Source organism: Gekko japonicus, unplaced genomic scaffold (genome assembly GCF_001447785.1).
Source record: "Gekko japonicus isolate JY-2015 unplaced genomic scaffold, Gekko_japonicus_V1.1 scaffold25, whole genome shotgun sequence".
NCBI lineage: Eukaryota > Metazoa > Chordata > Lepidosauria > Squamata > Gekkonidae > Gekko > Gekko japonicus.
In genome coordinates this window covers 2515753-2539968 of record NW_015171502.1, presented here as the reverse complement: position 1 = coordinate 2539968, position 24216 = coordinate 2515753, and the positions used below count along the sequence as shown (strand labels likewise).

The 24216-nt window shown below is 51.1% G+C and overlaps 1 protein-coding gene across 1 annotated transcript in view; it reads left to right on the top strand.

The window, feature by feature from the left end:
• THBS3 (thrombospondin 3) overlaps window positions 1-24216 on the top strand; it is a 66860-nt gene that overhangs the window by 10955 nt on the left and 31689 nt on the right. The window contains exons 3-12 of the mRNA XM_015419109.1: window positions 2873-3129; window positions 6874-6976; window positions 11785-11811; window positions 13460-13542; window positions 15593-15644; window positions 18219-18367; window positions 18469-18609; window positions 21025-21102; window positions 21775-21927; window positions 23701-23811. Coding sequence (XP_015274595.1) covers window positions 2873-3129; window positions 6874-6976; window positions 11785-11811; window positions 13460-13542; window positions 15593-15644; window positions 18219-18367; window positions 18469-18609; window positions 21025-21102; window positions 21775-21927; window positions 23701-23811 — 1154 coding nt within the window. The remainder of the gene's footprint in view (window positions 1-2872; window positions 3130-6873; window positions 6977-11784; window positions 11812-13459; window positions 13543-15592; window positions 15645-18218; window positions 18368-18468; window positions 18610-21024; window positions 21103-21774; window positions 21928-23700; window positions 23812-24216) is intronic.

Below are 24216 nucleotides of genomic sequence, written 5' to 3'. Positions count from 1 at the left end.
CAGCACATGGTGTGAAATTGACAGGTACGATGGGGCAAAGGGAGGAACGAGCCCGGAGCAGCAGCTTGTGGGAAATCAGCCTTTCTCTTGACAACAGTCTTTCACAGTTTTTCTTCAGGAGCCCCCGGAGCCAATTCTGTTCTGTGCTAGGGAAATCAGGTCATTGGTACACAGCAATCCAGGGTGTCAGCTGTAACTGGAATCCAGTCACTTGATGAAAGAGCCGGTACTGTTATGACAAACAGGAGAGCAGCCAGGATTCAGCCCTGTTTCACTCCTGTGGTGTTCTGAGGGCCAAATTACCCCCAGTGTGTAGTTTTCAGGTTAGACATGTGAGGTCCCAGAAGGGGAAGAAGGAAATTCTTTTCAAAGGATGTCCGCTATCCAGCATAATTCCCTGAAGTTATCCCTACTCGTAGGCTCATGAACCAAACAACTTGTGTTTAAAGTTTAAAACACAGAGGCAGAAGGGTACGTGTGAGATAGATCAGGACTGCAGCATTGGGGGAGGGAGATTTCACACACACACACCCCGAGCTAGGGTTGCCAAATTAAAAAAACCTACCGGCGGGGGAGCGTCCTGCTGCTCCGGGAGCCGTTTGCGAATGTGCGCGCGCGCGCCGCCGGAGCGTCACCGGAAGTGACGTCACACGCTGGGCGGGGCCACGCCATTTGAGGGGAAAACAAAGAGTTTCCCCCTCAAATGGCGTGGCCCCGCCCCCAGCGTGCGACGTCACTTCCGGTGACGCGTACGCCGGGGAGGGGTTTCCCCCGGGCCCCGATTCCCCGGCGTCGGGGAACGGAGCCTCCGGGGCGGGGGATTTCCGCCCTACTGGGGGAGTTGGGAGCCCTACCCCGAGCAATTCTCTGCATCAAAATTGCCTATAAAAGTGGTGCTGAATCTTGTGAGGAAAAAGAGGTGGTCAGCTTTCTTTACCTTTCTCTTCCCCCTACCGGGGCTGATAACAGCCTGTGTCAGGGTGGTTTTGAACAGGAAAGCGTTAACGTCCTTTACCAGTGCATGGCCCCAATTCAAACGAAGGCTTTTAAAGGCTAAAGTGTGTCTCAGAAGATCTCATTCCCTTGATTGGTGCTGAACTGGATCTGTCCGAGCAGCTGTCGAAACGCACGGGGGGCCTCAGTTTGTGCAAGACAATACTCTCCGCCAAGAAGAGCCGAGTTTCGCAAGTCACCAAAAGTACAGAAATGAAAATCCTCGTGGTGCAATTTCTCTCCTTTGGCTTAATATGTGCTACAGTTCCGAGTGCCTGAACAAGGAGGGAGGTTCATATGAGAAGTCGTGACTGGCCAGTCCTTTGGCTTCAGAGATTTCAACAAGTATCGCTCTGCGTATTTTCACACACAGCCCAAACTAAGAGCTGCTGTTGGCCATCACGAGTACAGAGTGTTGTGCTCTTGACGTCTCTGGTGAAAAGCCTATATTATTCGAATTAAAAGTGAGAGAAGGAAACCAGTTCCATCTAAAACTAGAAGTCCCTATAAGGACTATGAGCCAAACTAGACGTTACAGTGGCTGCAGGCCTGATCTGTGGCCTCCGTAACAGCTAGATTGGCGCAGGGCCGCATTATCTCATGGGCTCTGGGCTCTTTTGCCTTCGTGGGTTTTGCCTTCATGGGTGGTTAAGTGTGCGGTCTCTAATCAGGGAGAACCGGGTTTGATTTCCTCCTCCTCCTCCACATGCAGCCAGCTGGGTGGCCTTGGGCAATCCATATTTCTGTCAGAGCTGTTCTCTCAAGGGCAGTTTCTGTCAGAGCTCTCTCAGCCCCACCTACCTCACAGGTTGTCTGTTGTGGGGAGGGGAAGGGGAAGGCGTTTGTAAGCTGCTCTGAGACTCCGAGTGAAGGGCAGGGTCTAAATCCAATCCTTCTTCATTAAAAATTATTTTTGATGTAACTTTCCTTCAACTTTTTTTCCATTTTAGGCAAAATTTAATAGATTTTCGTGGGCCCTAAACATTGTTTTTTTCCTTCTGTGAGAAAAAAATTAAAACATTTTCTTAGACTCTAAAAGTTCATTTTTCCCCTTCTGATTAAAAAAGAAATTCAAAAAATTTTGTGGGCCCCTAAAAATATCGTGGTCCCTAGGCACTGTGCCTACTGGATAAGTCGGCCCTGGGCTGGCCGTGTGGTTATGTGCTGTTCTTGTGCTTTTCTGACTCTCTGGATTTGCGAGGCATCCTCTCAACTGTGAGGTCTAGTAACGTATTCCTGTTTATAAAAAATTTAAGTCAATTTTTGGGAAGTTTTTTTTTAATTCATAAATTTTTATTTTATAAACATAACGTTTACTATATAACATCAAAACCATTAATATTATAATAAACAATATTCCACTACAAAATCTAACGAGAAATCTATAACCATTACAACATGCTGCAACTGCTAATAAACAACATTAATACAGACTTAAACATTTCCATTTCATTATATCTTAGTAAAATGCAAATTTTGTACATTTAACAGGAATATCATATAAACTATTCTTTCCAGATGTAATATAATCAAAAAAAGAATACCGTTTTTCCACAAAATTGCTAGGCTTATTCAGTGTTTGTGCCATTGCTATTTGAGTTGCAATTTTATCTGCTACTATAACATCCCAGATCTTAGCAATCCATATTTTAATTGTGGGGACTTTTGATTGATTCCATCTCTGCGCTAAACTAGTTTTGGCTGCAAAAAGTAACAATGTTAGCATCTCTATCTTCTGCCTGGATAGGGAAAGTATCGACCATTGATTTAAAAGAACTGAATCTGGACTTCGTCCAGTACTGCATCATGCTGTGTTGCAACAGAATGGCCATATTCACGCAACCTAGGTCGTAACTCCCCCTTCTGCCTCCTCCCGCAGTCCTCATCCGATACTTGCGGGCTGACGGCAAACTCCATTCGCTGAATCTGCAGAATGCCAACTTGGCTGACGGTCGCAGCCACACGGCCCTCCTGCGGCTGAGCAGCCTTCAAGGAAGCACCATGTCGGCGGAGCTGTATGTGGACTGCAAGCAGCTGGACTCCAATGCGGGGCTGCCCCAGATGGCGCCCATAGACCCGGACCAGGTGGAGGCCATGGAGGTGCGAACGGGACAGAAAGCTTATCTCCGCATGCAGGTAAGCAGCAACTATGGCTTCCAGTGTGATGTCACACTGTAGCATGACCAAGGATTGAAACGGGACTATGTAAATGAAAAGTTGGATGGGGGATATGCTTCTGGGTAGCAGTGTGTGAACAAGATCTTGGGGTACGGGTGGACTGCAAGTTAAATATGGGCAGCCAGTGTGATGCAGCGACAAAAAAGGCTAATGCAATCTTGGGGGGTATCAACAGAGGCATAACATCCAAATCACAGATGTCATCGTTCCGCTGTACACTGCATTGGTCAGGCTGCACTTGAAGTAGTTCTGGAGGCCTTCACTTCAAAAAGGATGCGGACAGAATGGAGCGGGTGCAGAGGAGAGCGAGGAGGAAGATCGGGGACCTGGAGACCAAGCCCTGTGAGGAAAGGCTGAGGGACTCGGGCATGTTCAGTCTGGAGAAGAGGAGGCTGAGGGGGGACAGGATGGCTCTCTTGAAGTATTTGAAGGGCCGTCACTTAGAGGAGGGCAGGGAGCTGTTCCTCTTGGCAGCAGAAGAGAGGACTCGAAAGAATGGGTTTAAATTAAGGGCGGGAAGGTACTGGCTGGATATTAGGAAAAAGGTTTTTAACAGAGTTGTGCAACAGTGGAATCGGCTGCCTCAGGAGGTGGTGAGCTCTCCCTCCCTGGCCGTCTTCAAGCAGTGGCTGGACAGACACTTGCCAGGGATGCTCTCGGCTGATCCTGCATTGAGCAGGGGGTTGGACTAGATGGCCTGTAGGGCCCCTTCCAACTCTGTGGTTCTGTGAGTCTATGAAAGTTGGCTTGATTCCAAATGGGCAGGGTCTTTGGAGCTGGGACAAAATGTGTTCCCCAATCTATTAATCAATCCAATTCTTCCTTCAAGGGCTCAGGGTAGCTTACATGGCTCCCCCTATTTTATCCCCACAACAACCCTGTAAGGGTAAGTCAAATAAAGAGATAGTGATTGGCCTGCGGTCACATAATGAGTTTCGTGACAGACTAGGGATTTGAACCCAGGTCTTCAGCACTGTAACCACTACACAGCACTGTAACCTCCTTAGAGATTGGTCTGTGGCTCAGTGGTAGAGCAGCCAACTTTGCATGCATAGTATCCCAAGTTTGGTCCTTAGCATCTCCAGTAAATCAGAAACCATGGGATGCTTGGATATTATTATTATTATTATTATTATTATTATTATTATTATTATTATTATTATTATTATTATTATGCTTCTCGCTGCCAAGCAGTCTCAAGGTGCCTAACAACAACTAAAATATCAACAGATGTCAATTAAAAACATAATATAAATAAAACTAAGAGGCAGCCCACATAAACAGACCTGACTAATAAAAAGCTAAACGGAAGAGCTCTGCTTTGCAGGCCCCATGGAACTTAGATAAGTCCCGGCAGGGCCTGTGCACCATCTGACAGCTAGCTCCACCAGGCCGAGGCCTCCACAAAGAGGACCCTAAGGCTGGTGGAACATGCGGCCTTTCAGTTTATTTTCTGCTCGCTGGTCACAAGCAGGGAATCAAATTTTTGTTGAGCAGTTTGGCTGCCTGTGAGCCACTCAAGCCTGTCCATCAGGTTGTATTTCACATATTCAAACAGTAGAGTCCAGCACCGTCAGCAGTATTTCATGCATGCACATTCTCACCCAGCGTGATGTGAGTCCCTTCTCCTCCACAGACCTATTGCTGGTGCATGGGAAGTTGGTAATGTTTGTTTTTAAAGCTGTAGCTATCAACTTTAATGCTTATATTGTGTTCGAATTTTAAATTTTAACTATTCATTACGACTCGTGTTATCCACACTGAGCCCATTCGCAGGAATGGCGGGATAGAAATACAAACAATAAATAAACAAATAAATAATGTGAATAAGCTGAGCAAATCTGTCAAGCGGTCAGTGACTCTAAGTGGATACTGTAATTTTTAAAACTGTATTTACTGTTTATTTAGGACCATGTTATTATCAAGGTTATCTTGCACATGTGAATTTTCGCGCAGACTTACGGGCTTACGGGAGTAGTTAGTACCCCTTCCTGCGTCATTTTATTACCTTGCATGACCATACGTGGGCTAGGCTTGCTGGTCTCCCTCCTGGCAATGGCCCCTGTTGCTCCCGGGTCCCTCAATGGCTGGTGGGGAAGGAGAACTGGGGGGAATGGGGTGCGTGTGCTGACGTCACACCAGCGAAAACCAGAAGTGATGCCATGATGTCAGGGGCAATGCTCTGGGATGTGTCAAAAGATCTGTGGTTTAACCATAGAGTTTGGTGAATCCTAGAGCATTGTACCTGCTGCCGTGATGTCACTCCCAGTTTTCGCTAGAAGTGATGTCGTATCCCAGTGTGATGCCTGTGCACCTGCCCCTACCCCCGAATACTTCTGGGGGTGCCTGGCAGTGGTTGACTGAGGTCCCAATCCTCCAAAGGCTCCATCCCGATTCTGTAGGAGTTTCCCAACTTGGATCTGGCAACCAGAAGAGGGAAACCAGGATGGCGAGAGGGTTGGAATCCAAGTCTTACGAGGAAAGGCTGAAAGAGTTGGGTCTGTTTAGCCTGGGAAAGAGAAGGCTTAGAGGGGACATGATCGCAGTCTTCAAGTATTTGAAGGGCCGTCATGTAGAAGATGGAGCAGATCTATTCTCTCTTGCTCCGGATTGCAAGACTAGATCCAATGGGTGGAAATTACAAGGGAGTCGTTACCGGCTAAATATCAGGAGAAACTTCCTAACTGTCAGACTGGTTGAGCAGTGGAACAGACTGCCTCGGGAGGTGGTGGGTGCTCCTTTGCTGGACGTTTTCAAGCGGAGGCTGGACGACCATCTTTCGGGTATGTTGTAGGTATGTAGGGCTGTCTTTCGGCTGTGCTCCTGCAGAGTGCAGGGGGTTGGACTAGACGACTTGCAAGGTCCCTTCCAACTGTAACGTTCTATGATTCTATACCCCCCTTAATGATTCTGGTGGAGAGATTCTGGTGGTAGAAAGCTGCTACTGCCGCTCCTCCCTGGTGCCCCAGCCCCGGCCCCAGCACCCACCCACCCCCGGTGGCTGTAGCAGCTCTTACTCGGATTACTAGGCCCCACCATGGGGAAAGGCAAGGAGAAGCCTGTGGGGCTGCTGGCAGGCAGGGAAAGGGAAGGGGCAGCGGGGCTGGGGAGTCCTCCGGGAGGCCCAGAGAGTCGGGGGGGGGCTGGGCTGCATAGGAAGTCAAGGGGCCTTGGCAGGAAGTCGGGGGGGGCAGGCCTCAGGAGGCCCCAATGTAGCTATGGGCCTGAATCCCCGGCATCTCTAGCTAAAAGGATCTGTGAGCAGGTGATGTGAGAGATCTGGAGAGCAGCTGCCGGTCTGAGTAGGTAAGGCTGACCTTAACGGATGGCACCCCGTCGATCGCTCGGGTTGATTCGGCTGATCTGGCTGGCTAAGTGGGTGAACCCTAAAACCAAGCCTAGACATTTGGTTTGGGCTCTTTTTGTAGCAGGTACTCATTTGCATATTAAGCGACACACCCCTAATGTAGCCAATCCACCAGGAGTTTACAGTAGCTCCTGTAAGAAGAGCTCTGTAAGCTCTTGGAGGATTGGCTACATTAGGGGTGTGTGGCCTCATATGCAAAGGAGTTCCTGCTACAAAAAGAGACGGAGGAGAAGGGACTGGCGCTCAGTGGGTGGAAGGGCAGCGCTAAAGAGGCCGGCTAGGCCCGCCAAAGAGAGTCTCTCCCTCCATTCACAGTTCCCTTGTCTCCGCATTAGGGCTTCGTGGAGACCCTGAAGCTGATTTTAGGAGGGTCCATGAGCCGGGTCGGGGCTCTGAGCGAGTGTCCCTTCCAGGGGGATGAATCCATGCAGAACACAGGTCAGTAACTGATTCTAAGCCACACTCCAGATGAAGATTCTGTGCTCAGCTGAGCAAAATGGTGGGGATCCAACTCATTGTTTCCATTGGGAAAATTACTGCTTCTGATACTCCCTCTAAGCTGTGGAGTCTTACGAGCAAAAATTCTACTCTGTGAGCTACCGGCTTGAGAGTTGTGAGCGAGCCATTTGGCTGCCGCGTCAATGAGTTGGCTCTGGAGCCACCCTTCCCGAGCTAAGACAAAAATGTGTGAGCCGGAGGCTAAAAAACTGTGCGCTCGCTCACACCCACTCAGCTTAGAGGGACGCGCTGTTTCTGATGTAGGGTCTCTCCCCACTCCAGATGAAATGGTGGTTCCCCTTTTTATCCTGACCACGCTGACCAAACCGGATAGAAATGTTGCCATTAAAAGGCATGCTTCTCAATGGCGTCAGAACAGCAAAACAAATGAAATGGACGAACGAGCAGAGAAAAGAGCGGGGATGAAAATAATCGCGACCAATTGGCAAGAATATGGAAAGAAAAGATTCCCAAACAGTGAATTCACCCTGACCTGGATAGCCCAGGCAAGCCCATTCTTGTCAGATCTGGGAATCTAAGTGAGGTCAGCCCTGGTTAGCACTTGGGTGGGAGACCAGACCACCAAGGAAGAAGAAGAAGAAGAAGAAGAGATTGGATTTACACCCTGCCCTTCACTCATAGTCTAACAGAGCGTCTTATAATCTCCTTCCCCTTCCCCTCCCCGCAACCGACAGGCAGGTGGGGCTGAGAGAGCTCTGAGAGAAAGTGCTCTTTCCAGAACACCTCTGAGAGAACTTGTGACTGACCTAAGTACATACCGGCAGCTGCATGTGGAGGAGTGGGGAATCAAACCTGCTTCTCCCAGATCAGAGTCTGCACTCTTAAGCACTACACCAAAGGGTCGGAACACTTTCCCTATGAGGAAAGGTTAAGGCGCTTGGGGCTCTTTAGCTTGGAAAAACGACAACCGAGGGGTGACATGATTGAAGTTTATAAGATTATGCATGGGATAGAGCAGGTAGAGAAAGAGGTACTTTTCTCCCTTTCTCACAATACAAGAACTTGTGGGCACTCCATGAAACTGCTGAGCGGTCGGGTTAGAACGGATAAAAGGAAGTCCTTCTTCACCCAAAGAGTGATTAACACTTGGAATTCACTGCCACAGGAAGTGGTGGGTGCTACAAGCATGGACGGCTTCAAGAGGGAATTAGATAAGCATATGGAGCAGAGGTCCATCAGTGGCTATTAGCCACAAGGTATAGATAGGGGCTCTGGGGCAAGTGATGCTCTGTCTTCTTGGTGCTTGGGGGGGGGTCAACAGTGGGAGGGCTTCTAATGTCCTGGCCCCACTGGTGGACCTCCTGATGGCACCTGGTATTTCTGGCCACTGTGTGATACAGTGTTGGACTGGATGGGCCTTTGGCCTGATCCAACATTGGTGTCTTTTATGTTCTTATGTCCTTAAAGTCCAGGGTCACTACACATAGGCAGGCCATGGCAAGCCACTTCCGAACGTCTCTTGCCTCGAAAACCCTGTGAGGCCTCCCTAAGTCAACCGTGACTTGATGGCGCTAAAAGCAAAGCAAACGACAGTGAATTCACCACGGCCCCCGGCAGAGTGGGGGTGACTCTTCCCCCCCCCATCGCTATGCATTGTGGGGGAGGATCAGCCATGCCGCTCCATCTGCCTTTCAGGGAAACTCGCTCCTCTTTACTAATCCTCTTGTTGAAGATCCCCTCTCCTTGATCCCCGTTCCATGCACTAGGTTTTTGCACTGCAATAAGGAGCTGTGGTGGCTCAAGTGGTTAAGACCCTGAACTGCAGGCTGTGGAAGGCTGGTCGTTCATCCATTCGAGACCCGAGTGTGCCGCATGACGGAGTGAGCTCCCGTCTCTAGTTCCACCTCCTGCCAACCTAGCAGTTTGAAAGCAAGAAATTGCAAGTAGATAAATAGGTACCACTTCAGTGGGAAGGTAACATGACCACGGAAACGTCTTCGGACAGCGCTGGCTCTTCGGCTTTGAAACGGAGATGAGCACCGCAACCCTAGAGTCGGATTCGACTGGCTTTCGAGCAAGGGAACCTTTACCTTTACCTTTTTAGGGACCAGAAGCATGGTTTTCAGTGTCTCGATGACTATTTTGATTCCCGACTGCGGCATTTCTGTATTCACATACTCTGGCTTTATAGACCCTTTCAGTGGGTAGCCGTGCTGGTCTCCACTAGAAGAGCTGGGTTGTCAGATATGACAAGAAGCTTTGAAAATCTGAGATCCAGTTTGGTGTAGTGGTTCGGAGCGTGGACTCTAATCTGGGAGAACCGGGTCTGAGTCCCCACTCTTCCACACGCAGCTGCTGGTGTGACCTTGGGTCAGTCACAAGTTCTCTCAAGGGCAATTCTCAAAAAGCTCCCTCAGCCCCACCTACCTCACAGGGTGTCTGTTGTGGGGAGGGGAAGGGAAAGGAGTTTGTAAGCCGCTCTGAGACACCTTCGGGTAGTGAAGGGTGGGGTATAAATCCAATCTCTTCTCTTCTTCTTCTTGTTTTACCTCACAGGGTGTCTGTTGTGGGGAGGGTAAGGGAAAGGAGATTGTAAGCCGCTCTGAGACATCTTTGGGTAGTGAAGGGCAGGGTATAAACCCAATCTCTTATCTTCTTCTTCTTCTACCTCACAGGGTGTCTGTTGTGGGGAGGGGAAGGGAAAGGAGATTGTAAGCCGCTCTGAGACGCCTTTGGGTAGTGAAGGGCAAGATATAAACCCAATCTCTTCTTCTTGTTTTGTATTTTTGCATTTATGTGTGTGCTTGTGCCTGTGCCTGGAAGTCATGGTGACCTCTGGCGAATCCTACTGGGGCATGGAGGACGTTTAGAGAAGTGGCTCGATAGCCTGCCCCTGCCTCCCAGTCCTGGTATTCTCTGGAGGTCTCCCATCCAAGTACTTGCCAGGGTCAGCCCAGCTTAGCTTCCGAGATTTGATGAGATTGGGCTTGCCTGGGCCATCCAGGTCAGGGCCAGTGTTCCCTCTACGCTGCGTTAGTGTGAGCTCAGTTTCTTAGCCTCCAGCTCACGCTCACACATTTTTGCCTTAGCTCAGGAAGGAGGGCTCCGGAGCAAACTAATTAATGCAGCAGCCAAATCGCCCGCTCACAACTTTCATGCCAGTCGCTCACAGAGTACAATTTTTGCCCGCAAGACTCCACAGCTTAGAGGGAGCATTGGTCAGGGCATACCCTGAAAGTTGTGTTGGTCTCTAAGATGCAATTGGACTCCAACCTGACTCTTCATAGACTGTTTCCCCATGTTTTGGTTAGACACGTCTCTTTTGCCTCTGGTCCCTGGGGTGTGTTATGTGCCATCAAGCGGCTTCCAACTTATGGCGACCCTGTGAACGAATGACCTCGAAAACCTCCTCCTGTTAACAGCCTTGCTCAGGTGAAGGTGGGGGTCCCTGTTGCGGTGCGCGGAATGCTGGCTGGCACGTCAGTGCCCAAAGGGAGATAGAGTACCCACAGAAGACTGAACATAGGTGCAACCACAGTGAATTTATTCACACCCAGCCACCACCTATTTACAGTTCTGAGTGTCTGAGTGCTCCGCTGCAAATGATTCATGAGAAGGAAAAAGTCCACTGTACACTCTGTACATTTATATAACATCTGGCCAATCAGCACACAGCGGATGCAATCCTCCTGCAATACATTCAGTGCCAGGCTGGACTGCCTCAAACCAGTTATGGCCAGCCTCCTTGCAGTCACATGCTACCTCTAGCTGTCACTTTACTCTGACACTAGATCAAACCCATCTAGGCCAGCCTTACCATTATAAGTGTATCACGACAGTCTCCCCACCCCCCGCTCCCAGGCCCCACCACCTGCCACTGATCAGGTGGCTGGCGGGAGGGAACTTACCCCGAAGAAGAAGGAATTCCATCCAATGTGCAGCGACGTGTCTACATCACTGCCCGTGTGACCCGGAAATGACGTCATCATGTCCAGGATGTCGGGGCAACACTCTGGTATTTGGGCAAAATCTCTATGGTGGAAGCCAAATTTACCATAGAGTTTTTGCCCAAGTCCCAGAGCATCACCCTGACGTCCCAGACATGAAGATGTCACTTCTGGGTCATGTGGGCAGTGACATAGACACATCCCTGCAAGTCGGATGGGCCTCCCTGCTGCTCCTGGTAAGTCCCCCCATCCCCCGCCCTACTTGATGAAGTCAATCCGCCTTCTGTTGGGTCTCCCCCTTTTCCTGCCGCCTTCAACTTTTTCATCTCTGGAGGAGACCCATTTTGAAGTCCACTAGCCTGGAGAGCTTGGAAAGTCCCCTAACAATTGCTTTTAGGTGCACAGATCTTGGCCTTGCTGAATATTGCCTGATGTTGGCGAGTTGGAAATGGAAAAAACTTAAGTTTGGTGTAGTGGTTAAGTGTGCGGACTCTAATCTGGGAGAACCGGGTTTGATTCCCCACTCCTCCACTTGCACCTGCTGATGTGACCTTGGGTCAGTCACAAGCTCTGGCACAGCTGTCCTTGAAAAAGAGCAGTTTGTGTCAGAGCTCTCTCAGCCCCACCCACCTCACAGGGTGTCTGTTGTGGGGAGGGGAAGGGAAAGGAGTTTGTAAGCCGCTCTGAGACTCCAAGTGAAGGGCGGGGTATAAATCCAATCTCTTCTTCTTCTTCTTCTTCTTCTTCTTCATCGTCTTGGAGAGGGAGAACTTCTAAGCTGTGCAGCCAGTTCCTTGCATCACCTCTCACGTGTTTCTTCTTCCTCTGTTTCTCTTTCAGTATCCAACGTGATCAATTCGCTCTTTGGTGAGTTTGACGATAGCTGCTGTTGGCCTTCTTTGTGTTTCCTCTGAGTGTTTCGGATGGGGTCTTTTGTGTGTGTGAGAGAGAGAATTGTGGGTCTGAGGAATGAAGGCCGGAGTCCTGTCTTGCCCCGGTGGGCAAACGCTTAACTTGAAAACAGTACACAGTCTTTAATGGTTTGACTGAACGAATGAAGCTGTGAAAATTAGGATCTGGGAGACACGCAGCCCCATCTTATAGGGTTGCCAATATCCAGGTGGGGCCTGGAGATCTCCCGCTGTTATGACTGACCTTCAGACAATAGAGATCCATTCCCCTGGAGAAAATGGCTGCTTTGGAGGGTGGACTCAGGGTTGGCTCACTCACTAGGCGAACTAGGCATTCGCCTAGAGCGGGCCGACCCTTAGGGGCGCCAAACTGCACCCCCCCGCCAACCCCCCCTGCCAAAAGTCCTGCATGCATCTAGTCCCTGACCGGGGGGCCGCTGCGAAGGGACAGAGCGCACGCAGCTGGGGGGGGGTCCCGGTTCTCCAGGGGGGGAGACGAGGGGGGGAAAGAAAAAGCAGAAGGGCCACCCTCCGAAGAGCCTTGTAGCCCCCTCTCCCCCACACCCGATGCTTCCAGCTTAGCACCCGTCTTGAGCGCCGGAGAGACACGCGGCGGCGGGGGGGAGACACAAGGTGAGGGGGGGGCACCACAAGGCAGCCTCGCCTGGGGGGGCGCTAGTTTCGCCTAGGGCATCGAAAAACCTCGAGCCGGCCCTGTGGACTCTATGGCATTATACCCTGCCAAGGTCCTCCCCTTCCCAAACCCCTTAACAGAGGCTTAGTGTGTGGAAATGGGAATAGGTTGGCCCTGGTTAGTCCTTGGATCGGAGCCCACCGACAAAGTCCAAGGTTGTTACGCCGAGACAGGCAGTGGCAAAACACCTCTGTTCGTCCCTTGCTTTGAAAGCCCTATGAGGTCACCATAAGTTGGCTCTGACTTGACGTCAGTTTCCACCACCAAAGGGGCAAGAAAGGTGTTCATCCAGGCCGGTAGCCCATCTAGCCCAACACTCTTGGTGCTTGGGGCAGCCACAGTGGGAGGGCTTCTGGAGTTCTGGCCCAGCTGGTGGACGTCCTGATGGCACCTGGGTTTTGCCCACTGTGTGACACAGAGTGTTGGACTGGATGGGCCATTGGCCTGATCCAACATGGCTTCTCTTTATGTTCTTATATGGAACAGAGGTCCATCAGTGGCTTTTAGCCACAAGGTCTAGATGGATGACTCTGTCTGGGGTGGTTGGGAGGCAACAGTGGGAGAGCTTCAGGAGTTCCGGCCCCCACTGGTGGACCTCCTGGTGGCACCTGGGTTTTGGCCACTGTGTGACACAGAGCTTTCGACTGGGTGGGCTCCTGGCCTGATCCAACATGGCTTCTCTTACGCTCTTACGTTTTTAAAAACTCGCACAGCCCATCAGATCTCCAACGGCCAATCAAAAGCCTTGCTGGGCAAAAGCCCCACCTGGCCCCATCCACTTTCTTAAACCCCTGGATGGGCACGAAGAAAGGTGCCAGCGAGCGCCATGGCGCCCGCGGGCACTGTGTTGGGGATGCCCTGGACAGGCATCCTAGAGGGTAGGGCAATGACCTGTCCCGTTGCACGGCAGGTGAACAGACGAAGGCTTTAGTGAAGCAGCTCACCCTCTTCAACCAGATCCTGATGGAACTTCAAGAGGACATGCGGGACCAGGTGAGTGTGGATGGGCACAGGCGGACTCTGTTTCTTTGGTTCAGATTGGGGTGCCCTGTGAGACTTCTAGTGGCCTGGGATCCACGAGACTTGGAGCAGGGACAACTCCGGGGAATAGCAAGGGATAGTGGACGCCCCTCCAAAAACATTTCCCTCTCTCTGTTCGGGTAATCTGCACCTCTGTCCCCAAAAGTAGTATCACTTCTTAGGCAGAAGGATCAAAGGAGAGGGGGGTCAAGTGGAAGTTAAACAGTGAATGAGCCCAGTGTTACAGCCTGCAATACATGTTCCCCGCTTACTAGTTGTGAATATCGGGGGAGGTACCATAACTTGGAGCTGGGGTGGCTCAAGTGGTTAAGACGCTGAACTGCAGGCTGTGGAAGGTCGGTAGTTCAGCAGTTCGAGACCTGAGTGTGCCGCATGACAGAGTGAGCTCCCGTCTCTAGTTCCAGCTCCTGCCTACCTAGCAGTTTGAAAGCAAGAAATTGCAAGTAGATAAATAGGGACCACTTCGGTGGGAAGGTAACAGCGTTCCGTGCGCCTCGGCGTCTAGTCATGCCGGCCACAGGACCACGGAAACGTCTTCGGACAGCGCTGGCTCTTCGGCTTTGAAACGGAGATGAGCACCGCAACCCTAGAGTTGGATTCGACTGGCTTTTGAGCAAGGGAACCTTTACCTTTACTTACCATAACTTAGCCCTGAGCTGGCTGACCCAGGCTAGCCTGATCTCGTTAGATCTCGGAAGCTACGCAGGGTCGGCCCAGGTTAGTACTTGGATGGGAGACCGTCAAGGAAGTCCAGGGTTGCTATGCAGAGGCAGGCAAGGGCAAACCACTTCTGAACGTCTCTTGACCTGGGTGTCCCAGGGTAGCCCGATCATTTTTTGATACGTTTCTTTAGGCTCTGCTCTGTGCTAGTCAAATCCAGCTGCAGGGCTGGCTCCGGGATTTAAGTGGCTGAAATTGCTGAGCAGTCGGGTTAGAACAGATCAAAGGAAGTCCTTCTTCGCCCAAAGAGTCATTCACACATGGAATTCACTGCTGCAGGAAGTGGCTGCAGCTACCAGCATAGAAAGCTTCGAGAGGGGGCTGGATAAACGTATGGAGCAGAGGTCCATCTGTGGCTGTTAGCCACAAGGTATAGATGGGACACTATATCTAGGGCAGTGATGCTTTGTATTTTTGGTGCTTGGGGGGCAGCAGCGGGAGGGCTGGAGTTGTAGTCCCGCTGATGCCAGGACCTCCTGATGGCTCCTGGGTTTTGTCCTCTGTGTGACACAGAGTGTTGGACTGGATGGGCCACTGGCCTGATCCAACGTGTCTGCTCTTATGTTCATAAGAGCAGAGGTCCATGAGTGCCTATCAGCCACAAGGAATGGGAACACTCTGTCTGGGGCAGTGAGGCTCTGTCTTCTTGGTGCTTGGGGGGGCCACAGTGGGAGGGCTTCTGGAGTTCTGGCCCCACTGGTGAACCTCCTGATGGCACTTGGGTTTTGGCCACTGTGTGCCACAGAGTGTTGGGCTGGAGGGGCCACTGGCCTGATCCAACATGGCTTCTCTTATGTTCTTATGAAGGCACACTGCCCCCTGCTGGGTCTCAACTACGCATGGTGCCCCACTGATGTACGTCTCTGCGTCTGTGTACTTTTGCACTCCTTTCAGCCGTGGTGCTTTCAGCAAAGCAAAAGGGGCACAACAGGCTTGCTCCTTCCAGCATGAAATGGAAAGTCATCCCAGTGACACTATGGGGGCCTCTGGGTTGTCTTATATTCCTGGAGGCAGCAGATGGGCCAAATGCCTGTGGATGGGGGAGGGCCTGAAGCCAGACCTCGGGCCTCGGCAAATGCCCCTCTTGCCAACCTCTGATGCCTGGCGAGCTCTCCGTCAAGCGGCCACAGAGTGTTCTGCAGAGAAGCCTGGCTCTGTCGAAGAATCTGTGTGGCGCCCTGTCGGCTACCCCAAAAAGGGCTTCTCTCTTCCTGGCCCCCCGGTGCCCGCATGCCAGCGCCTCTCCTGATGCCCGTTCTAACACCATATAAATTCTTTTCAGGTGAAGGAAATGTCCTTGATCCGGAACACCATTATGGAGTGCCAGGTGTGCGGTGAGTGCTGGATTGGGAACGTTTCCAAGCCAGGAGGCCGGCCAAGTTTTGACAGAATGAACACAAGTTTCCTCACATTATCCATTATGCCCTGACAGCTCCCTTTTCAGCCGCTGATCTGTTTATATATGGCTGACAAGTTAATGTAAGGCTAAAAGCAGATTCGGCGTGTTGAGAAGAGCCCCTGTGTAATCCGGGGGGCTTTGGACTCACTAGTATCTCAGGACAAGCTGTTACGTAAATGATTTTTAATTTGGCATCCTGAGGATCAGGGCTTTTTTGGTAGAAAAAGCCCAGCAGGAACTCATTAGCATAATAGGCCACACCCAACAGCAGAAACTCATTAGCCTATTAGGCCACACCCCTGACAGCACAGCTCATTAGCCTATTAGGCCGCACCCCCATGTTACCAGAAGTGTGGTCATCCAGCCACACCCACCTTTTGCTTCTTATTCCGTTTACCTTGTTTGTTGTCAACACCCAGGGCTTTTTTTGGAGCAGGAACTCCTTTGCATGTTAGGCCACACACCCCTAATATAGCCAATCCTAATGAGTTCCTGCTGTTGGGTGTGGCCTATTATGCTAAACGGTTCCTGCTGGGTGTGGCCAACTCGGGAGCCAGCTGGAACTCCGTTCCTGTGCGTTCCTGCCCCAAAATAGCCCTGCTTAGGATAAGTGAGTTTAGTCAAATGAAAGAGAACACAGCATGCAAAGAAACGTAAAATAAGCCCAGTTATTAAGTCATGCCTCCCTTCTCTTAACTTTTGTACATCAAAGCAAGCAAAACTGACAGTTTGACTGAAAGGCAAAGGGGACTTGTGGTTTAAAACAGGAGTCCCCACCACCGGCGCTTCCTCTGGTGCCCACTGAGCTATTCAGAAAGTGGGTAGAGCCACATCAGGCTAGGGTTCCTGATCCCCAGTTGGGGGCAGGGGATCTCCCCGGTTTGGAGCCCCTCCCCCCACTTCAGGGTATCAGAAAGTGGCGGGGGAAGAAATAGCTGCTGGGCGCTCCGTTATCACCTATGGAGACTGGTATAATGGAGAATCGATCCGTGGGTTTCTGGGGCTCTGTGGGGGACTGTTTTTTGAGGTGGAGGCAGGGGTCATTTCCTGCAGGAGCGCACAGGAGCGGAGCTCCGGCAGTAAAGAGCCCCCGAGGGTGGCAACATGCAACAAGCCCCGCCCCCTGCTCCCAGCAGCCCTCAGTCAGAGCAAGAAGCAGCCAGGTAAGTTGCAGACCCCCCCCCAGCCCCCTGGTCCAAAACAGTCCAGTGGCACCTTTAAGACCAGGTTTTATTCAGGTACAAGCTCTCCCTCTTCTGTGAGGACAGATCTGCATGTTCCTCCCCCCCAATAGCTAGCAATCCAAAACAGTCCAGTGGAGTCTGAGCAGTGGGTGTTGGCTTCTGACACACTTCCGGTGATGTAAGGGGGTGTGGCATATGCAAATAAGTTATGCTAATAACTTATGCTAATGAGCTCCTGCACCCCTTTTTCTATGAAATGACCCCTGGGTGGAAGTACCAGATTTTCAGCATAGCTGCTGGTGCCTCTCCTCAAAAACTCCCCCCAAGTGTAAAAAAGATTGGACTAAGGGGTCCAATTCTATGAGCCCCCAAAGAAGGTGCCCCCATCCTCCATTATTACCAATGGAAGGAAAGCGTTTAAAGGAACATGGTCCATTTAAATATGATGACAGCTCACCCAGAACTGACTTCGGAGCTCCCTCTCCCAGACCCTCTCTCCCCTCTCCCGGACCCTCTTGGTAAGTCCCCCACCTGCTTGTCAGCCTCACCTGGCAATCCTATGCCACTGTAGTAGCATCTACAGCCACTGGAGACCACAAGGACTGGTAAGGACCCCACCGCTTGCCCCAGGCTTTCTCCCCTTTTCCAAGCTTGCTGTCCTCCCAGTGGATGGACCGTAACTTCAATCAAAGTATGAATAATACTAAATTTGACAATTCAATGGATTGACTCTGAGAATAAGGCAGCTTTATGTGTCTGACAGGGTTGCCATGCAATTCCTTTGCAAAGCAAGGAATGAGGTACTGGGTTTAGCTCCTCTTTCTGTGGCAGCCATTTTGGGTTTGCCTCTGTCTCTCTGTGGCAGCCATTTTGAGTTAGCTCCACCTCCGGTGGCAGCCATTTTGGATTAGCCTCCGCCTCTCTGTGGCAGCCATTTTGGGCTTGCCTCTGCCTCCTGTGGAAGCCATTTTGGGTTTGCCTCTGCATCTCTGTGGCAGCCATTTTGGGGTTGCTCCACCTCCCATGGCAGCCATTTTGGATTTGCTCTGCCTCCTTTGGCAGCCATTTTGGGGTGGTGCTCCCTTCCCCCTTCCCAAAATTCCAAAGGTTTCAAGGCTCAAAGAAGTCAGGGACCCTGATTTTAAACATTCCGCCTGCTCCCACTGAAACCTCTGCCTTCAGCCATGCAGCTTTGAACCTTAATTCAACGGTACTAAGAACTAGGGATTTCATTTTTATCCTAAAGCAAAGGTTTTCAGGATTCTGTATCCTCCTCCTGCTCTGCCTTTCTGGGCGCCGAGCCTCATGATTTCTCCGTCCCACAGGCTTTCATGAGCATCGCTCCCGCTGCAATCCAAATCCTTGTTTCAGCGGTGTGGATTGCATGGAGACCTACGAGTATCCCGGCTACCGTTGTGGGCCTTGCCCTCCGGGCTTCAAAGGCAACGGCACCTACTGTGCTGACATCAACGAAGTAAGTGGGGGCACTGAACAACACGGGGTCAGCACCGGGACTGGAGAGGTGTGGTGGCGGAGGAATAACTGACATCAGGTTCCCAACTCTGTCGCCCACAGTGTGCCCACGCCAACCCCTGTTTCCCGGGCTCCAAGTGCCTGAATACAGCCCCCGGCTTCCGCTGCGAACCGTGCCCCACTGGCTTCAAGGGGAATCTCATCTCCGGCGTTGGGGTCGACTACGCCAAGGCCAGCAAGCAGGTGAGATAGTTGCTATGGTTTCAACACAGGATAGTCGGTTTCTGAATCCGCAAGGCCAAACTGAACGGAAGGCAGGAGACACATGAATCTGTGATGCTGTGACAGAGCACCCCCAGGCAGAAGATCCCAGGTTTGATCCTGAGCATTTCCTTTTGAAGGATTTCGGGTAGCAGGTTTTAGGAAAGACCTCTGAGACCTTGGAAAGCAACTGCCGGTTAGACTAAGGCAATACTGAATTGGATGGACCTATGGTCTGACTTGGTAAATCTGTCAGCTTTCCATCACTTCCATACCTTTACAAGAACTCTGCGAGGTAGGCTGGGGAGAGAAAAAAATATTGCCCCCCAAAAGCCACCTGGAATTACAACTGATCTCCAGGTGAGAGACATCAGCCCACCTGGAGAAAATGGCCGCTCTGCGAAATGTGGACTCAGTGGCATTACACCCCATGGAAGGCCCTCCCTCCCTTCCTGTATAGAAATATTGATTTCTAAAAGCCCCTGTCTTCCCCTGGGATGTCTTGCTGATAACCTGCTGTGTTGTACTTCCTGTTGAAGCCACATGGCCTGCACATTTGGCCGAAACTTTATAGCCCTGCCATATAACCACACATTCTTCACACTTCCATGCTGGAAGCTAGGCCAGCATGCCAGAAGCTGACGTAGCCGATGGAGAAGCTGAAGTTGGGGGCCATGATGTGACTGCAGGCGTGGTTTCCAACCTTCCAGCCTATCCCCACTTGCACCCATGACAACCAAGAATTGGCCACCCCCCTGCCCACTCGCAGTTGGCTGCCTGGCCAAAGCTGATTGTGACTGGAATGGGCCTATAACTGGTCATTCCCAATGGGAGAGAGCTCTGTTCTCTCGTTCTCTCTGCTGCTCTTGTGTTCTTGTTCCTGTTCGTGAGCTCCCTGCTCCCTGCTTGTTTTATTGCACCTGGACATGTGGTCCCTGGGAGAACAAAGATTTGCTTTGGGACTTAAAGCACATGGAGTGCAACGATGGGATTTCCCTTCCAAATCCCTTGGACTATTTGGACTGTAGATGTTCCTGACATGGTAAATATGAAGCATTATGTTTAGTTAAGGCAAACTGCCTTAGGCTTGTTATTTTGAAATCTTTATGGTCTAATTGCAATGCTCTGTGTTGAATAAAAACTTATTCTTGTTTCTAACTTGTCTTTGATGTTGTAACTGGGATTCCAAGTCTATTTCCTGTGCCTAGCTGGCCACACGCTACCGTTGAGCATTAAGGTACATCTCTGGGAATGAGGTGCTAATGTGTAAAACCCAGATGAGCAGCTAAGAGTCTGAACCTTGCTCTTAGGCTGGACGGGGACTCTAGTTAAAAGAGGTTCTGGTGGCGAATTGTTCTGAAATCCAGAGAGGGTAGCCTACCTCTCTGGGTTGTTTAATGTATTGTAAAAGTATAGGGTTCCCTCTCATTCCTGGACAGGCTTGAGGGGCAGAATCCTATACACTGACATTTCACCAGCAGCTGTGCCTGGCATCCTCAGAGGTATAACACAGAAAGATGGAGTACTCTCTGTGTCAATGTCTTCTCACCTTGACACAGAGGAGTAAAACAGTTAGTCAGACAGCAGAGAGTGCTGTACAAAAGCAGTTAATATATTAGTTTTGTCCTGAGGTCTCTGTGTGAGACGGTTCCTGTGTGAAACATAAGAGAGAAGTCTGGTGTGTGTTAAGAAAAGTTAAAGCATAAAGAAACAGTGACCATATATGGCTAAAGGAAACTATTGTTACATAGTGACATGCCCAGAGCCCTGTCAGTGAAGAGAAAAGTGTGTGAAACGGCAAATAAATCTACTTTTATTTAAGATAACAGTTCTGAACGAAATTCCTCAGGAAATAACACATAGTCCTTCATGAATGCCCTAGACCCTGGCCACATTACCAAACCAGAAGAAGAAATATATTATAGTAAGAGGCTGGAAAAGCCTTAAATTTCCCTGGTGGCGGCGAGAATACCCTACAGAGTAAAAACATAAGAACTTTTAAAGGAAAACCAGACCTCCCCAGATAAGAGGTCGTCACATATACACTCCCCAAACCCCACCCTCCTCATGCTCCACCCCCAAAATCTCCAGGTATTTCCCAAACTGGAGCTGGCAACCCTAGGAGATTTATGGCCCGTTAGAGTTATTAGCCTCCAGACGGTGGCTGGAGATCTCCTGGGATTACAACTGATCTCCCGTCAATAGAGATCAGTTCACCTGGAGAAAAATGGCCACTTTGGAAGGTGGACTCGGTGGCATTCTACCCCGTGGAAGCCCCTCCCCTCTCCTCCCCAAACCCCGCCCTCCTCAGGCTCCACCCCCCCAAAAAAATCTCCATGTATTTCCCAACCCAGAGCGTGCCAGACGATTCCCAACCCCCACTCCTGTTTCTGTCAGGTTTGCACGGACATCGATGAATGCAACGACGGGAACAATGGCGGGTGTGACCCCAACGCCATCTGCACCAACACAGTGGTGAGTCCGTTCATCTGGCCGGGAGCTGATGGAATAACGGGCGGGTGTCGGGTACTTTGTTCTGAGTGCAGGCGTAGTCGGACCTCAGTGCGGCAGGGCCCGGGGCAGATTGCACTCTCCTGTATTCCCAGTTCAAGGCTCTCTGGTGGCCGTTGTGGAGTAGGCTGGCCAAGGGGGGCGGGTAAATTCCCGCCTGGGAGGCCCATTACCCGCTGCCGGAGGTGACATCATCACGCTGGCCACGTTGTGGGGGGCACTCTATGAATCGAGGGGAAACTCTATGGTTTTCCCTCGAGTCACGGTGCCCCGCCCCCAACGTGGGCGATGCAATTATGTCACTTCCGGTGACGTCGTCGTGGCGCATGTGGGAAGACTCCCAACAGAGCCAGGAATCCCTCCGCTTTGCAGTTAGGTCGACTTGGCAACCCTATTGTGGAGCGAGAGAGAGAGAGAGAGAGACCTTTGTTTACCTCAGCCTCTGGGCCGCAGCAGCCCCAACCTGAGCTTGCTGGGCCAAGAATGGGACTTCATGTAAGGCCGGCTCCCTGGGCAAACCGAAACGCCTGTCTGGAGGAGGCAAATGGAGTGGAGTTTTTAGGCCGGTGCTCTGGCTTCTGGTGATGAAGGCGAAGGCCGGGAAGTGACTCTGCTGGTTCTCTGTCTCTCCCCCAGGGATCCTATAAATGTGGCCCTTGCAAATCAGGCTTTGTCGGGAACCAGACGGGCAGCTGCACCCCACAGAAGACCTGCCAGAGCCCCACCCACAACCCTTGTCATGTCAACGGCTACTGCCTCTTTGAGCGCAACGGAGACGTGTCCTGTGCTGTAAGTTCACAGCGGGTCGCGGACGGATTTATATAAGACGATTTGTATAAGAGGACTTCTGGGGCTACCCTGTATTTCCTACTGCCATCAGGAGGTCCACCAGCGGGGCCAGAACTCCAGGAGTCCTCCCACTGTTGCCGTCCCTCTAGACCTTGTGGCTCTCATAGACCTCTGCTCCAGATGTGTATCTAATCGCCTCTTGAAGCTGTCTATGCTTGTAGCCACCACCACTTCCCGCGGCGGTGAATCCCTCTCGTTAATGACCCTTTGAGTGAAGGAAGTACTTCCTTTGATCTGTTCTAAACCTCCTGCTCACTGATTTCTTGGCGTGCCCAGGAGTGTTTGTATTGTAAGAAAGGGAGAAACGTACTTCTTTCTCTACCTTCTCTATCCCAGGCATTTCTCTGTCTTCCTTCCCACACCATTTTCAGCAGCAAAAAACGACTGCGGGGTCCAGCTGTTTCTCCACAGGGAACCGGCCATGGAACAGACAGTGACAACCTAACTCATGTAACGAGGACCCATTGGGAAGGGCTGTGGCTCAGTGATAGAACATCTGCTTGGCATGCAGAAGGTCCAAGGCTCAATCCCTGGCACCTCCAGTTAAAGGTCCAGGCAGCAGGTGATGTGAAAGACCTCCACCTGAGTCCCTGGAGAGCCACAGTCAGACTGAGAAGGGGCTGTGGCTCCGTGGTAGAGCCTCTGCTTAGCATGCAGAAGGTCCCCGGTTCAATCCCAGGCATCTCCAGTTAGACCAGGCAGTAGGTGATGAGAAAGGCCCATGAGGGGCCATGGCTCATAAGAACATAAGAGATGCCAATGTTGGATCAGGCCAAAGGCCCATCCAGTCCAACACTCTGTGTCACACAGTGGCCAGAAATACCAGTGCCATCAGGAGGTCCATCAGTGGGGCCAGGACATTAGAAGCCCTCCCACTGTTGACCCCCCCAAGCACCAAGAAGACAGAGCATCACTTGCCCCAGAGCCCCTAGCTATACCTTGTGGCTACTAGCCACTGATGGACCTCTGCTCCGTATGCTTATCTAAAAGTGATACACAGCCTCTGCTTGGCATGCGAAAGGTGCCTGGTTCAATTCCCAGCTTCTCCAGTTAAAAGGACCAGGCAGGAGGTGATGTGAAAGACCTGAGACCCTGCCAAGCCACTGCCAGTCTAAATAGACGACAGTGATCTTGATGGACCAAGGGTCTGAATCGGTCTGTGTGTGTTTCTGTTAGCCTCTTCAGCGCTTTCCCACGTCCTCTGCGGGTTCTTTGGCCTTGCTGATGTCACACTGAAATCAGGCAACAGACACCCTTTTTGAGTCCCTCTACCAATGTAGTCCCTTGGACTGCAAGGAGATGAAATCAGTCAATCCTAAAAGAAATCAACCCTGACTGTTCCCTGGAAGGCCAGATAATGAAACTGAAGCTCAAATACTTTGGCCACCCAATGAGAAGGGAGCACTCACTGGAGAAGACCCTGATGCTGGGAAAGACTGAAGGTCAAAGAAGACGGGGACGGCAAAGGCTGAGATGGTTGGACAGTGTCATAGATGCAATGAACATGAAGTTGAGCCAACTTCAGAGGACGGCGGAAGACCGGAAGGCCTGGCGTGATCTGGTCCATGGGGTCGCGAAGAGTCGGACTCGACTGTGCGACTGAATAACAACAACAACAACCAATGTATGACATTCTACACCCCCAAAATCTATCGGATCCCTTATGCCCTATGTGTACCCTGCCAACACGCAGTTCCCTCTTTGCCTCCTCAGTGCAACGTGGGCTGGGCCGGGAATGGGAACATATGCGGACGAGACACGGACATCGACGGATACCCAGACGAGCCCCTGCCTTGCATCGACAACCACAAGAACTGTGCACAGGTAGACGGGATACATGGCAAGGGGAGGGGCTGTGAGGGGGACCCTAAGGGAGGGAGATTTATTGAATGGTGTTTATTCGTTAAAAACATTTCTATCCTGTCTTTCCTTGTGGTTTGTGGAGGCTTACGGTAACAGTTAAAAGCATTTTCGGTTTGGAACCAAAACCAAATAACAAACCCCAGATCTCTCCCCCCCCCCTCCTCCTTCAAAGGTGCCTGCTAATTCAAAGGCTCTCAAAAGCTCTGGCAAACTGGCAGTGCCTCCTGAAGATGTCCAAAGAAGTCAGTAAACAGATAAGATCCACAGTCGAGGTGCCACAACAGAGAAGACCCTGTGACTGTCTATCTTGTCATGATGCGATTGGATTGAATGATGGAGGAGGAGGAGGAGGAGGAGGAGGAGGAG